The 16,634-nt window shown below is 39.0% G+C and overlaps 2 protein-coding genes across 8 annotated transcripts in view; both read left to right on the top strand.

Annotated features, from left to right (window-relative positions):
* Nucleotides 1–2,859, top strand: part of st18 (ST18 C2H2C-type zinc finger transcription factor) — a 54,631-nt gene extending 51,772 nt beyond the window's left edge. For all 4 annotated transcript variants that reach the window (XM_083536473.1, XM_083536474.1, XM_083536471.1 and 1 more), the window contains one exon: nt 1,154–2,859. In XM_083536473.1, coding sequence (XP_083392599.1) covers nt 1,154–1,312 — 159 coding nt within the window. In that variant the 3' untranslated portion in view covers nt 1,313–2,859. The remainder of the gene's footprint in view (nt 1–1,153) is intronic.
* A 2,397-nt stretch (nt 2,860–5,256) lies between these two features.
* Nucleotides 5,257–16,634, top strand: pcmtd1 (protein-L-isoaspartate (D-aspartate) O-methyltransferase domain containing 1). 4 transcript variants are annotated; one of them, XM_083538051.1, is made up of 6 exons: nt 5,257–5,549; nt 13,230–13,674; nt 13,768–13,870; nt 13,979–14,150; nt 14,770–14,893; nt 15,083–16,634. In XM_083538051.1, the coding sequence occupies exons 2-6, from the start codon at nt 13,368–13,370 to the stop codon at nt 15,469–15,471; spliced, it is 1,095 nt and encodes a 364-aa protein (XP_083394177.1). In that variant the 5' UTR covers nt 5,257–5,549; nt 13,230–13,367; the 3' UTR covers nt 15,472–16,634. The 4 variants fall into 4 exon arrangements, with proteins under 4 accessions (XP_083394177.1, XP_083394175.1, XP_083394178.1 ...); XM_083538052.1 differs by having other exon boundaries at nt 5,302–5,676; XM_083538049.1 differs by having other exon boundaries at nt 5,298–5,549; nt 13,230–13,870.

The raw sequence follows: 16,634 nt of genomic DNA, 5'->3' as shown, positions 1-16,634 counted from the left end.
TCTGTCCATTTGAGACAACATCTGATCAGAGAGAAATCTGCCAAGGCATTCCGGCCACTAGTGAGAGCAGAAGAAATGTGTACAGTAGACAGGGGAGCATATTGTGAACCAGTGCGTCCTCATGTAGTGGACGAATAGGCTCTGTCAGGGAGAACCACCGGTGATGGGGAGTCCACTGAGAAGAGGTCGACAAAATTTCCCCAATATCCAGGATTCTGGGGGTTTAGGGACCACACATTCTGGCCATTCTGGCTAATCAGGGGTGGGCCTATATAAGTAGTTTTTTAGGTGGAAAGGAGAGCCAGATTAGACCTTGCTGGAGATCGACTAGAATCAGCTCTAGGGTTTTAAGGAAGACTTTCCTTAATGTGTTGCTTCCTCACTAGGTCATAGAAAAAAATCCTGATCGCTTTTTACAGCTTCGGTTTATCTGTCCGAACACTTGGATCCGATTTAACTCGATCAGGGTCTAATTTCGGCATCCGAATGCACCGTGTCAGCGTCGACACAAGCCGTCGACTGAACTGCATCTTGAGGACGGTCAATGCCCAGGAAGCAGACACATCCCGGATGTTCATCATCGGCTTCCAGGGAGCTTAGACGCTGGCTAAGCAAGTGCTAATCCGGCAGCACTGCTTTGTAGCCAGTTGGAGCCGAAGCTGCTCCAAGCTGTGAAAACCAGCTAAGGTGGTGGCAGCCCACGAGGAGAGTGCATTGTGGTGGGAAAGAATACAATTTGAATATGCAGACAGAATGACTCACTGGCCTGTTTGTTTTTAGACAAAGGGGATGCAGGAAGTGAGGAGTGTAACGCACAGAGTGTGTAGGGGAAAAAAGGGGTTAGCAAGCACACTTACCACCTGGCCACTAGTCAGGAAACTGTGGGGCTCAGCTGGAGTGCTGAGCGAGACCCCAATTAGCTAAGAAATACCCAAAATCCAATCATGGTTTGGTCACTTTGAGACTTCGCCTTGGCAATGGGTACAAACTAGAGGGTATGCAAATGACATCTATTTTGAGACTTGACACCCGAAATACACGTTTTAGCATCTTAAATTTGCTGTACAAAAATTTGCCCCAGCATGATCTAGTTACACCATTTTCCGTTGGTATTAACGTTTAAGAATCTCAAAAGGATCATTTTGTCTTCCAGGGCCCCATCAACGAGCAGAATTTCGAAACCTACATCAAGATGTTGACGGATATGTACAACAGCTCGGAGCACGAGTATTCGCCGGAATGCAAGGCTTTGCTGGACAGCATCAGACAGGCCATCAAGGGCATCCATGTAGAAACCGTCTGCTCTCCATGAAACCCTGCAATACGGACAGCTTTTATTCAGTTTGTTCGGCCGCTCGGTTTGGTTTTTTTTGGTGGCTGGCTTCGAAACGACGCGCAAGAAATTAACTTATTCTCAAAGATAATTCTATGTCATGTATTGCCAGCCGAGTCCGTTCATTTCGCCGAGATTCTTATTAGCCGTTTGCACATATTTATTTTCCTCGCTTGCCTCGTTCGTTCTCTGTATTTATACTTATCGCTGATATTTACGATTCGTTTTATTTATTGTATTTGCTTGATGAAATCATTTATCAAATTGATCTAATATATTTGATTTATTTCACGTGCTGGTTTTATTTCGTACTTTCCCTTGTCTGTATCGGTGGCGCAGCGACGAACCGTAGGAACAGGAATCACGATCCTGTGGCGACGTCTAGTGGCCACATGCTCTTACTGCACCATGCCAATGCACCATTGATTCCTGAATGTATTGTGTTAAATCGGTGTTTTGTTTTTGTTTTTGTTTTTTGTTGGAAACCTTGGCCACTTCATGTAAATGCACTTGCGGAGATCAAATAATCGAATTATTCCCTCAAATCTATTTCCTGTCTATTATTCCGTCAAGACGACCTGCCTTTTCGTGCGCACACGCGTGTGTGCATATATGTGCCTATATGTAAATTGAGTACATGGAATATATTATGTTTTGTGGTAGAACAGTATTAAGTGAATGGTGATTCCTTTTATTATACAGCATATTTATTATTATTTTTTACCAAAAAAAACCCCAACAAAAAAAAAAAAAACAAAGAAAAGGAAAAGAAACGCCTCTAACTCTGTTTAGCTAACGCTTAATATGCCATTTGGAGTATGTAATTATACTGTTGTAATTATTGATCAAGTGTTTCTTCTTTATTGATGAGTTTCCTCCAAGTAAAAAAAAGCACAAAACACGTCGAAATACTGTGGAGAACCAATTTTCCTTCCCGACGCAAAAGCTTGGGCAGCAATGTTTTTTCAAACAAAAAATTAATACAATTTTTAAGAATAAAATGTCAAATAAAAGAGTTTGACGCATAAATCGCATTTCTTGAAATGAAACCCTAGACTCCGCCCATGACAAAAAAAAAAAAAAAACAGCCAAACCGTCCTCGTCTGTCGGAAAATCAAAATAAAAAAGTCAAAAAATTGAATAAAAAACGAAGCGGAACTTGTAATTACGTTATTTGTCCTTTCAAATCTTTCATTTATCAACCACACGTTGTTTGCTCAGGAACTTTTGTGAGGACTATTCCTGTTTGTATTCGACGTTTTGTAACGTGAACTGGAATTTTTTTTCTTTTTTTTTCTTTATTTCTTCTTGTGTAATTATATAAGTATAAAACGCTGTACTGTAAATTATTGTTTCTTTGGTTTTTGTTTGTTTGAAAGCGTTTTTTTTTTTTGTTTGTTTGTTTGTTTTTTTCCAGTTGAAGTAATTTCTATATGAAAGTTTCTTTACAATTTTTTTCCTATTTGATAAGCAGTAATGCGCTGTGTTGTACAGTTTGTGTATGGTAGAAATAAACTATTTAAGGATTGACGGATGTTCAGGTCTTATTCAAACTCTGTGCTGCATAAATTGTGAGCCAACCAGAAAAAAAATGATTAAGACTGGACATGCAGAAAGTGGTAGGCGGTGGCTCAGTGGTTAAGGTGTGGGCCTCTGGATCAGAATTTCCAATCCCAGCACCACCAAGTGGCCACAGCTGGGCCCTTGAGCAAGGCCCTTGACCTTCAACTGCTCAGTCGCTAAGAACGTCTGCCTACTGAACGCCATACAGTATATTTACAAATTCATCAATCGAAGGAACTCCAGTGCTTCCTCGTTTTCCGTTGAGTCCCAAAGTTAACTCTATGGTACCACCAGCCCATGAGGAACCAGATAACTGAAACTGGCTAGCAATCGGTAGGAACACTATGGAACGGTACGTCACGTCACAGGTAGGGGCTAGACGTCTAGTCTGATCAGACGTCTGGGCCAGAGGTCACTGGTTAGACAGGGGAGTACTGGATATTCGTCTGAAAAATATATTCATGATCGTCTACAGGAACTGAGGCTTGATTGCAGGGTCATCGTCGAGGTGCGCAAATCCCGTACCATCATCCCTGCAGATTCCTGTGAGCCCACTGTCCGAGGTTGGAAGGATGAGAGCATTTTTAATAGGGGGGGTCAATGCCGATGACGATATTTTTTAAATCAAGGCAGATATATCGATGGCGAAATATATATATTCACAGTTCTTTCGATACCCATTTCCCTGTTTGGATGCGGAATGTAGACCACTGCCACCTGCTGGTATGGGAAAGTTATGTTCTTTTACGCAAACCTAAGTACGTACAGCACACGTACAATTTGGTGCGTCAGATCCGCCTGTCTAATAATGAGCCTAATTTGCATGCGAATTAATTAATTAATAAATAATAATTAATAATAATTAATAAATTAAAAAATGCCTCAGACCTTCGTGTCTGAGATTAACACTTGGTGAAGTCTCTGAACCCACAGGAACAACCAGAGGTCATTCTGGACACCCTCAATTCTAGCAAGTTTGTATTTTATAAGAGTGTGAAAAAATAAAGGAAAAAAAGGAATAAAGACATTTGGTAATTTTTTTATGCTGAAATAAGAGTTCATTAGAAATAGCCGTTGAGTTAAAAAAAATTATTAAAAAAAATGTATATTAAATGTAAAACAAACGGCCTTATAGAGACGTCTGTATAAGCAAAATGGAGCATTTTTAACAAATTAAAAATGACGTAATGCAATTTTCCCATTTGTTTCATTCAATCCCTCTAATTTTTGCCAATTTTAATCGGTTGCTCAATTTAATCAATATAATATCAAATGTGTGTAATGCATTCATTTGTTTTATTCCATTTTATTTTTATATTTTTTTATTTCTATAAAATACTATAAAAAATTATATATATCCCCCCCCAGACAAAGTTGTACCTCAGACAGAATTACCACTATCACCTGTATGATTAGCCATTGTACAAAGAACTGGTAGAAACCAGTGGAACCCAGGTACACCCATGTACTCTCTGGTCAGAAGTGGTCTTCGTGGAAGGATTGGGGCCAAAAAGACATACCTCTGACATGAAAACAAGGCTATGCTACTCAACTATGCACAAAAACATAGGAACTGGAGATTTGTTTGCATAAAAACTGAAAAACAATACGATAATGAGTGTCTGCAGGCTAAAGTGAAGCATGGTGGAGGGTGCCTGCAAGTTCGAGGCTGCATATCTGCAAATGGAGTTGGAGATTAATGGTGTCCTCGAAGCTGAAAAATACAGATACTTATCCATCATGCATGACTATCATGGAGGCATCTGATCGGCTTCACATTTATTCTAAAGAAGAAAAATAACGACCCTAAACATTAAGCCAATGTAAATAAGTACTATCTTCAGCATAGACAAGAACGAAGAGTCCTGGAAGTATTACAGACCCCTACAGAGCTCTGATCTCAACGTCATCAAGTCTGTCTAGGATTACATGAATAGACAGACTGATCTGAGGCATCTTACATCCACAGAAGATCTCTGATTACTTTTTTAATATGTTTGGAAGAACCCACAGGCTGATTTCCTTTCAAAACTGTACCTATGACTATATTCAACGTAGAGAAAAACAAGGACTGGAAGTCGTTTTGGTCCATCTCAACGTCATCGAGTCTGCGGGGGATTACATAAGGATATCTGAGGCCATCTACATCCACAGAAAATCTGTGGTTCGTTCTCCAAGATGTTTGGAAAAACCCACAGGCTTTTGAAAGAGTTCTTTCCAAAAACCGTGTTCAATAGAATCTAGAAGAACCGATTTGTTATCATCTGTTTATTTACTTTCTATTTTTGGTCTATTGGGCAACATAAATTTGGGTATCTGGAAGCATTCTTACTTACATGCAAATCGAGATCTCGCGAGAACGTGCGAGATGTCCGGACCTAAGCACAGCGGCTCAGAGCGCGCATGCGCATCTCGTGCCTACGCCATGTCTATTATTATTATTGTGTTGTTTAAAGGGTTAGCAGCGCGGGTCACGTGACCCCCTGTGTTTACACGCGCCCAGTTGGAGTCCGTGTGCAGAAACGCGATTGCTGCTGCGGCGAAGGAAGAAGAAGAAGAGGAAGAAGAGGAAGAAGAGAAGGAAACCAGCGGATCGTGTCCTCGCTGGACCCTGGGTTCTGGATATTGTTCCTCCGCTCAAGCGAGAAGAAAGGTGGGTGGAAATGTAGGACGCGCCGCGGTGCTATTAGCTCACAAGCTAATAATAACAATAATCATATGAGGAAGAAGGGGAGGAAGATCATCAGGTTTGTTATGGACCAGAACATGGACATATGCAGGTGAGTTTACATGATGCAGAAGACTGAGATCCAGGCCCGGATTCGGGTTTCTGCAACACCCGTCCGTGGCTGCAGGATGAACCGGGGCAACCTGTCCGGGTTTAGCTCGTGAGCTAGGTTATTAGCTTTCAAAACAATAACAACAGATTATAATTGCGTTTATTAGCATTGAGAAATCCCAAGAACTAGCATCGATCTAAAAAAACAAAACCAAAAAAGAAAGAAAGTGCGACTTATACGGAAGTAGTGATGCTCACAAACAAACAGTTCATCCTGCCTGCTGGCACACATCCAGCTGTTCTGCACAATGTATTCACTCAGAAACCTCGAGCCATCTCTAAACATTCGACTTCCGGTTCCTGTTTTTTTTTTTTTTTTCCTTCGTGTAAAAAAATTCCATGGCAACCACATTTCATCCTCCTCCTCCTCTTCCTTCTCCTAAACATCACCATCATCACCAAAAAAGCATGCTATTCTACAGGCCAAGATGTGTCTCTCTCTCACACACACACACACACACACACACACACACACACACACACAATCACCTTCAGCAAGCAGTAGCTGTGTTTATTACTCTTATACCCCATTATATCCTCCATTATATACTCCATTATTCCACTACATACTTTGCTATATACTCAATTATTCCATTATATACTCCATTACAAACTCCATTATTTCACTAAATAATCCATTATTCAATTACAAACTCGATTATTCCACTACATACTTCATTATTCAATTACAAACTCCACTACATACTCCATTATTAAACTACATACTCCACTACATACTCCATTATTAAACTACATACTTCACTACATACTCCATTATTAAACTACATACTCCACTACATACTCCATTATTAAACTACATACTCCACTACATACTCCATTATTAAACTACATACTCCATTATTCCACTACATACTCCATTATTAAACTACATACTCCACTACATACTCCATTATTAAACTACATACTCCACTACATACTCCATTATTAAACTACATACTCCACTACATACTCCATTATTCCACTACATACTCCATTATTAAACTACATACTCCACTACATACTCCATTATTAAACTACATACTCCACTACATACTCCATTATTAAACTACATACTCCACTACATACTCCATTATTCCACTACATACTCCATTATTAAACTACATACTCCACTACATACTCCATTATTAAACTACATACTCCACTACATACTCCATTATTAAACTACATACTCCATTATTCCACTACATACTCCATTATTAAACTACATACTCCACTACATACTCTATTATTAAACTACATACTCCATTATTCCACTACATACTCCATTATTCCACTACATACTCCATTATTAAACTACATACTCCATTATTCCACTACATACTCCACTACATACTCCATTATTAAACTACATACTCCATTATTCCACTACATACTCCATTATTCCACTACATACTCCACTACATACTTCATTATTAAACTACATACTCCATTATTAAACTACATACTCCATTATTCCACTACATACTCCACTACATACTCCATTATTCCACTACATACTCCACTACATACTCCATTATTAAACTACATACTCCACTACATACTCCATTATTAAACTACATACTCCATTATTCCACTACATACTCCATTATTCCACTACATACTCCACTACATACTTCATTATTAAACTACATACTCCATTATTAAACTACATACTCCACTACATACTCCATTATTAAACTACATACTCCACTACATACTCCATTATTCCACTACATACTCCATTATTCCACTACATACTCCATTATTAAACTACATACTCCACTACATACTCCATTATTCCACTACATACTCCATTATTCCACTACATACTCCACTACATACTCCACTACATACTCCATTATTCCACTACATACTCCATTACATACTCCACTACATACTCCATTATTCCACTACATACTCCATTATTAAACTACATACTCCATTATTCCACTACATACTCCACTACATACTCCATTATTAAACTACATACTCCACTACATACTCCATTATTAAACTACATACTCCATTATTCCACTACATACTCCATTATTCCACTACATACTCCACTACATACTTCATTATTAAACTACATACTCCATTATTAAACTACATACTCCATTATTCCACTACATACTCCATTATTAAACTACATACTCCACTACATACTCCATTATTAAACTACATACTCCACTACATACTCCATTATTCCACTACATACTCCATTATTCCACTACATACTCCATTATTAAACTACATACTCCACTACATACTCCATTATTCCACTACATACTCCATTATTCCACTACATACTCCACTACATACTCCATTATTCCACTACATACTCCACTACATACTCCACTACATACTCCATTATTCCACTACATACTCCATTATTCCACTACATACTCCATTATTAAACTACATACTCCACTACATACTCCATTATTCCACTACATACTCCACTACATACTCCACTACATACTCCACTACATACTCCATTATTCCACTACATACTCCATTATTCCACTACATACTCCACTACATACTCCATTATTAAACTCTATACTTCATTATTCCACTACATACTCCATTATTCCACTACATACTCCATTATTCCACTACATACTCCATTATTCCACTACATACTCCATTATTCCACTACATACGCCATTATTCCACTACATACTCCACTACATACTCCATTATTAAACTACATACTCCACTACATACTCCATTATTAAACTACATACTCCACTACATACTCCATTATTCCACTACATACTCCATTATTCCACTACATACTCCATTATTAAACTACATACTCCACTACATACTCCATTATTCCACTACATACTCTATTATTAAACTACATACTCCATTATTCCACTACATACTTCATTATTAAACTACATACTCCATTATTAAACTACATACTCCATTATTCCACTACATACTCCATTATTAAACTACATACTCCATTATTCCACTACATACTCCATTATTAAACTTCATACTCCACTACATACTCCATTATTCCACTACATACTCCACTACATACACCATTATTAAACTACATACTCCACTACATACTCCATTATTCCACTACATACTCCATTATTCCACTACATACTCCATTATTCCACTACATACTCCACTACATACTCCATTATTCCACTACATACTCCATTATTCCACTACATACTCCATTATTCCACTACATACTCCACTACATACTCCATTATTAAACTACATACTCCACTACATACTCCATTATTCCACTACATACTCCACTACATACACCATTATTAAACTACATACTCCACTACATACTCCATTATTCCACTACATACTCCATTATTCCACTACATACTCCACTACATACTCCATTATTCCACTACATACTCCATTATTCCACTACATACTCCATTATTCCACTACATACTCCACTACATACTCCATTATTAAACTACATACTCCACTACATACTCCATTATTCCACTACATACTCCATTATTCCACTACATACTCCATTATTCCACTACACACACACACACACACACACACACACACACACACACACACACACACACACACACACACACACACACACACACACACACACAATCACCTTCAGCAAGCAGTAGCTGTGTTTATTACTCTTATACCCCATTATATCCTCCATTATATACTCCATTATTCCACTACATACTTTGCTATATACTCAATTATTCCATTATATACTCCATTACAAACTCCATTATTTCACTAAATAATCCATTATTCAATTACAAACTCGATTATTCCACTACATACTTCATTATTCAATTACAAACTCCACTACATACTCCATTATTAAACTACATACTCCACTACATACTCCATTATTAAACTACATACTTCACTACATACTCCATTATTAAACTACATACTCCACTACATACTCCATTATTAAACTACATACTCCACTACATACTCCATTATTAAACTACATACTCCATTATTCCACTACATACTCCATTATTAAACTACATACTCCACTACATACTCCATTATTAAACTACATACTCCACTACATACTCCATTATTAAACTACATACTCCATTATTCCACTACATACTTCATTATTCAATTACAAACTCCACTACATACTCCATTATTAAACTACATACTCCACTACATACTCCATTATTAAACTACATACTCCATTATTCCACTACATACTCCATTATTAAACTACATACTCCACTACATACTCCATTATTAAACTACATACTCCACTACATACTCCATTATTAAACTACATACTCCACTACATTATTCCACTACATACTCCACTACATACTTCATTATTAAACTACATACTCCATTATTAAACTACATACTCCATTATTCCACTACATACTCCATTATTAAACTACATACTCCATTATTCCACTACATACTCCATTATTAAACTACATACTCCACTACATACTCCATTATTCCACTACATACTCCACTACATACACCATTATTAAACTACATACTCCACTACATACTCCATTATTCCACTACATACTCCATTATTCCACTACATACTCCATTATTCCACTACATACTCCATTATTCCACTACATACTCCATTATTCCACTACATACTCCATTATTCCACTACATACTCCATTATTCCACTACATACGCCATTATTCCACTACATACTCCACTACATACTCCATTATTAAACTACATACTCCACTACATACTCCATTATTAAACTACATACTCCACTACATACTCCATTATTCCACTACATACGCCATTATTCCACTACATACTCCACTACATACTCCATTATTAAACTACATACTCCACTACATACTCCATTATTAAACTACATACTCCACTACATACTCCATTATTCCACTACATACTCCACTACATACACCATTATTAAACTACATACTCCACTACATACTCCATTATTCCACTACATACTCCATTATTCCACTACATACTCCACTACATACTCCATTATTCCACTACATACTCCATTATTCCACTACATACTCCATTATTCCACTACATACTCCACTACATACTCCATTATTAAACTACATACTCCACTACATACTCCATTATTCCACTACATACTCCATTATTCCAGTACATACTCCATTATTCCACTACACACACACACACACACACACACACACACACACACACACACACACACACACACACACACACACACACAATCACCTTCAGCAAGCAGTAGCTGTGTTTATTACTCTTATACCCCATTATATCCTCCATTATATACTCCATTATTCCACTACATACTTTGCTATATACTCAATTATTCCATTATATACTCCATTACAAACTCCATTATTTCACTAAATAATCCATTATTCAATTACAAACTCGATTATTCCACTACATACTTCATTATTCAATTACAAACTCCACTACATACTCCATTATTAAACTACATACTCCACTACATACTCCATTATTAAACTACATACTCCATTATTCCACTACATACTCCATTATTAAACTACATACTCCACTACATACTCCATTATTCCACTACATACTCCACTACATACACCATTATTAAACTACATACTCCACTACATACTCCATTATTCCACTACATACTCCATTATTCCACTACATACTCCATTATTCCACTACATACTCCATTATTCCACTACATACTCCATTATTCCACTACATACTCCATTATTCCACTACATACGCCATTATTCCACTACATACTCCACTACATACTCCATTATTAAACTACATACTCCACTACATACTCCATTATTAAACTACATACTCCACTACATACTCCATTATTCCACTACATACTCCATTATTCCACTACATACTCCATTATTCCACTACATACTCTATTATTAAACTACATACTCCACTACATACTCCATTATTCCACTACATACTCCATTATTAAACTACATACTCCATTATTCCACTACATACTCCATTATTAAACTACATACTCCACTACATACTCCATTATTCCACTACATACTCTACTACATACTCCATTATTAAACTACATACTCCACTACATACTCCATTATTCCACTACATACTCCACTACATACTCCACTACATACTCCATTATTCCACTACATACTCCATTATTCCACTACATACTCCATTATTCCACTACATACTCCATTATTCCACTACATACTCCATTATTCCACTACATACTCCATTATTCCACTACATACTCCACTACACACTCCATTATTCCACTACATACTCCATTATTCCACTACATACTCCACTACATACTCCATTATTCCACTACATACGCCATTATTCCACTACATACTCCACTACATACTCCATTATTAAACTACATACTCCACTACATACTCCATTATTAAACTACATACTCCATTATTCCACTACATACTCCACTACATACTCCATTATTCCACTACATACTCCATTATTCCACTACATACTCCACTACATACTCCATTATTCCACTACATACGCCATTATTCCACTACATACTCCACTACATACTCCATTATTAAACTACATACTCCACTACATACTCCATTATTAAACTACATACTCCACTACATACTCCATTATTAAACTACATACTCCACTACATACTCCATTATTAAACTACATACTCCATTATTCCACTACATACTCCACTACATACTCTATTATTAAATTACATATTCCACTACATTCTCCATTATTCCACTCCATTATTCTATTACATATTCCACTTTATACTCCATTACATACTTCATAATTCCATTACATAATTATTCCACAACATATTCCACTCCATACTCCATTATTTTGTTACATACTCTTATATACTCCAAATTTTCCATTTCATACTCCATTATTCTATTATATATTCTAATTTACCCGCAATTACATACTCCATTATTTCATTATATACTCCACTATTCCATTACATACTTCATTATATACTCCATTACACACACACCTGTTATCTGCTGATTGTGTTTGTCTGTCACCTCCCATAATTACCAACAAAAATAATCACATCAGTCATGAAGCCAGAACTCCTGTGGTGCAGGATCCATTTACAGAATCACCTCATTCCTTCTCTGATGCTCAGAATGTTAAAGAATGTAATTTAATTATCATCATTTAACCATGTACCTTCAGATGCCTGATCGTTCTGGTTGTTCTGACTCGTGAAAGCTGATTCGCAGGACACATCGCACGTCTAGCGTGTACACACGTGACTCAAAAAGATCAATGCAATGTTTGCTTCCGCCTGCAATCCGTTGTATCCACAAATTTTGCCTTAAGGCTGTGGCAATGTTGTAGTCCCAGTTTAGTAGGTGTAAAGATTCCCTGAGGAGTAACTCAAGTTCTTCCTGAAGAACATTGAGACATGGTTTCAAGTTTTGGAAGGAGTCTTGAGGGCCCGGATCGCTGGTGCTGACACTTGTCCTCTCTTTCCTCTAGACGTGATGATGATCTAAGGTAACCACATAGGATCCAATACGTCCGATTGGAAGAAATATTCTCACGAGGAGATAAAGCGAGGTCTTTGTGAGCCTCTGCTTGTTTTTTGGGGGTTTTTTTGCCGGCAAAAAGGGGACCATGGGTGGAGCTGTGAGCGCGGGCGAGGACAATGACGACCTGATTGACAACCTGAAGGAAGCTCAGTACATCCGCACGGACCGGGTGGAGCAGGCCTTCCGGGCTATAGACCGCGGGGATTATTATTTGGATGGCTACCGAGAAAACGCCTACAGAGACTTGGCCTGGAAGCACGGCAACATCCACCTTTCAGCACCGTGCATCTACTCCGAGGTCATGGAGGCGCTGATGCTCCAGCAAGGACTCTCGTTTCTCAATCTGGGCAGCGGTACTGGATATCTGAGCACCATGGTGGGCTTGATCATTGGTGAGCCGCAGACGAGTTTTGCTTCCTCCTTGACTCCGTTTTTTTTTTCCTTAGGGAATAACGAGAATGAACCTTTCCCGCCCTTTCCTGCAGGTCCATTCGGAGTAAACCACGGCGTGGAGCTCCACAAAGACGTGGTGGAATACGCCGTAGAGAAACTGGAGGAGTTCATAAAAAACAGCGACAGCTTTGACAAGTGAGTAGGGGGAAATGAATGGACCACAGCCGATAGATGTTACGGCAGCTTGCATAAGTGTGTGTGTGTGTGTGTGTGTGTGTGTGTGTGTTTGTGAAATGATTTCAGGTTCGAATTCTGCGAGCCCCATTTTGTGGTGGGAAACTGCTTAGAGATCTCGACCGACAGCCATCAGTACGATCGCATCTACTGCGGCGCCGGGGTTCAGAAAGACCACGAGAACTACATGAAGGTCATGCTCAAAGTTGGAGGCATTCTGGTCATGCCCATTGAGGACCAGGTAAAAAAATAAAAATAAACTTCCCACTATTCACATTATCTTACCTCTGGCACGCCATTAGGGTCCGCAAGGCCTTCAGAAACACCAACTTGCATTTGAATACATTTCTGTCCATGAATATGTATGACATCATTCCCAATAGTCTATTCGCTTCATTTCACTGAGTTCCTCTCGGTTGCTCTTGGTTGTAGTGTATGTTTAGGTTAGAATTTCTATCCAATCAGATTTCAGCCATCAAACGAATCAGCCTTGAGACCTTCCGAATCAGCGAGGCGCCTCTAGCTTCAAATCCATAACAATGAAGCTCTTGTTTAACCAATCAGATTGCGAGCTGGCAACACCGGGGGCCATCTAGCAGGCATCTAATAACCGTGGCATTTTTACGTCCTTCGATCGGCCAGTCGGGTTTCAAACCGCGTCTGTAGAAAACTGATTGAACAGTATTGAAAGAAATTTGTTGACACTTTTAGAAGAAGAACTTTTCAAGAAGACGGTATTAAGAGGTGGATATCGGAATTCTGCAAAGTAGCAAATGATCAATATCCCTGCATAGTATCACTACAGAGATTAAAAGCCCCACGTGGACTTTCACTGTTTGTTTTTTGTTCTGACTTGACAGTTGACCCAGATCACCAGAACCGGTCAGAGCTCTTGGGAGAGCAAGAACATCCTGGCCGTGTCCTTTGCACCTCTGGTCCAGCAAAACCGAAGCAAAGGCGGCAAACCGGGCAACGTGATCTTGCGTGAGTACACACATGCACAAAAGTTTCAAAACCCGTTAGAAGGTAAACAGGCTAGAGTAAGAATGTATTGAGAAACAGCAAGGTTTCCAGCACCTTGAAAAAGTATCCCGCACTTGTTCACAATTCTGGACCATGACCGCAGCGCTGCTTGTTTAACGGCTTCCTCGTTGCCCCCCCCCTCCTTCCCAGCGCCTCTCTCGGTAAGGAGTTTGCAGGACCTGGCGCGTGTCTACATCCGGCGCACGCTGCGCAGCCTGACCAACGCCGAAACGGCGAGCAAGTCGACGGGGCCGCGTGTACCCCAGAAGCGCAAGCGCAGGCGCTGCCGGCGCGTCCCGCACCACCACATGAACACCCTGGTGTTCGTCGGCAACCAGCTGATCCCGCAGCAGATCGAGAGCGAGGACGACGGGAGGATCGACGATGAGGACAACGAGAGCAAAGAGGACGAGGCGGACAAAGAGGCAGACAAGGACAAACCCGAGCAGCCTCAGGTCAACTTGCTAAGGGACAAGGTGCTGAGATTACCGCTGCCCGAGTCGCTCAAGGCGTACCTGCTGTATTACCGAGAGAAATAAGATTTCTAAGAAGGAATGGACTTTTTTTCTTTCTTTTCTTTCTTTTGTCCTTCTTTTCCTTGCGATCCTTTTACCGTAATGTAGCATCATTGAAATCCGGTGCAGGATATACAGTTTCGCAATCCTGCCACTCAAAACGATCTGCTTCGGAAAACCCTTCGAAGAGGAACTCCGGGGCAAATCGCGAGGTTGTTTTTCGCTCTCGGCCGAGATCCCTGGCACTTTATCCGTCGAATATAACGACTTGTCCGGAACGATATATTCCCTATAGGAAGTCCCCCACCAGGACGTTTCGACAGTTTGTGAGGAGGTTTTCTTTTTTTCTATTTTTTCGGATTAATCTTTCGAGTGGGATATGCGCATGATCGGATAAAAAGAAAAAAAAAGGTTTCCAAGGAAAGGTCCCCCTACGAGGTACAGTATGAAGCAGGCTTCATGGGTTTACGATTTCAAATCCAGCCATCCAGTCGTAGCTTTGACCAAATTTCACTCGTTTTTTTTTTCTTTTTCTTTTTTCTACCTAACCATCTTTTTAGTCAACTAATCGATTTGACATCTCGAGCCTTTTTTTCCCCTCCACCCGTCCCCGCCCCCTCACCACTTGACTCCACCCCATCACGGTTTTTTTTTTTTGCGGTATAAAGTCACAATTTTGCCGTGTAGTGCGTCAACGTGTTCCACCCCTGTTTTCATTTCACGTGTAGTATATAGGTATAATAATGCTAGATGCTAAGAGGTGTCGCGTTACAGAAATTAACGGCTTCAGAATTTGTTTTTTTAAGAAAATCTGTGGAAAATAATGTATTTTGTGTATCCGGAAATCGTTTGTAATTTTGTCGGGTTTAAGGTTGGTAAGTATTCTTTTTGTATAGATATCATGCACTTCAGAGTTTTCGGGTTTCAGGGCTACCTTCAAGCTTTGTAGTTTTCTCTATATCACAAAACCGATATTAGATTCTTTTAAGCTGAGGTATATTATGAAATTGAATATTGAGGTTTTTTTTTTTTTCTCTTTTGGAGAACTTGGTCATTGTGGAATTTTTTCCCAGCATTTTACACAGAGGTCACTTTTGAAAAACAGGATTTAAGTCTGTTATCTGCTGGATCTATGTACAAACTATATGGGGTGTGAACTCTCTCTAATAAATTCTAACGTTTGTGAA

This window comes from Silurus aristotelis, assembly GCF_946808225.1.
Source record: "Silurus aristotelis genome assembly, chromosome: 1".
Classification (NCBI taxonomy): domain Eukaryota; kingdom Metazoa; phylum Chordata; class Actinopteri; order Siluriformes; family Siluridae; genus Silurus; species Silurus aristotelis.
The sequence above is the reverse complement of the archived record's forward strand: the minus strand, read 5'-3'. Positions and strand labels throughout refer to the sequence as shown.

What these genes read in the sequence shown, in the direction of transcription:
- pcmtd1 (XM_083538049.1), top strand. Translation starts at nt 13,368, where the DNA reads ATGGGTGGAGCTGTGAGCGCGGGCGAGGACAATGACGACCTGATTGAC. An exon ending in TCATGCCCATTGAGGACCAG is followed by an intron (nt 14,151 to 14,769) that starts GTAAAAAAATAA and finishes CTGACTTGACAG; the next exon opens with TTGACCCAGATCACCAGAAC. An exon ending in ACCGGGCAACGTGATCTTGC is followed by an intron (nt 14,894 to 15,082) that starts GTGAGTACACAC and finishes CCTCCTTCCCAG; the next exon opens with CGCCTCTCTCGGTAAGGAGT.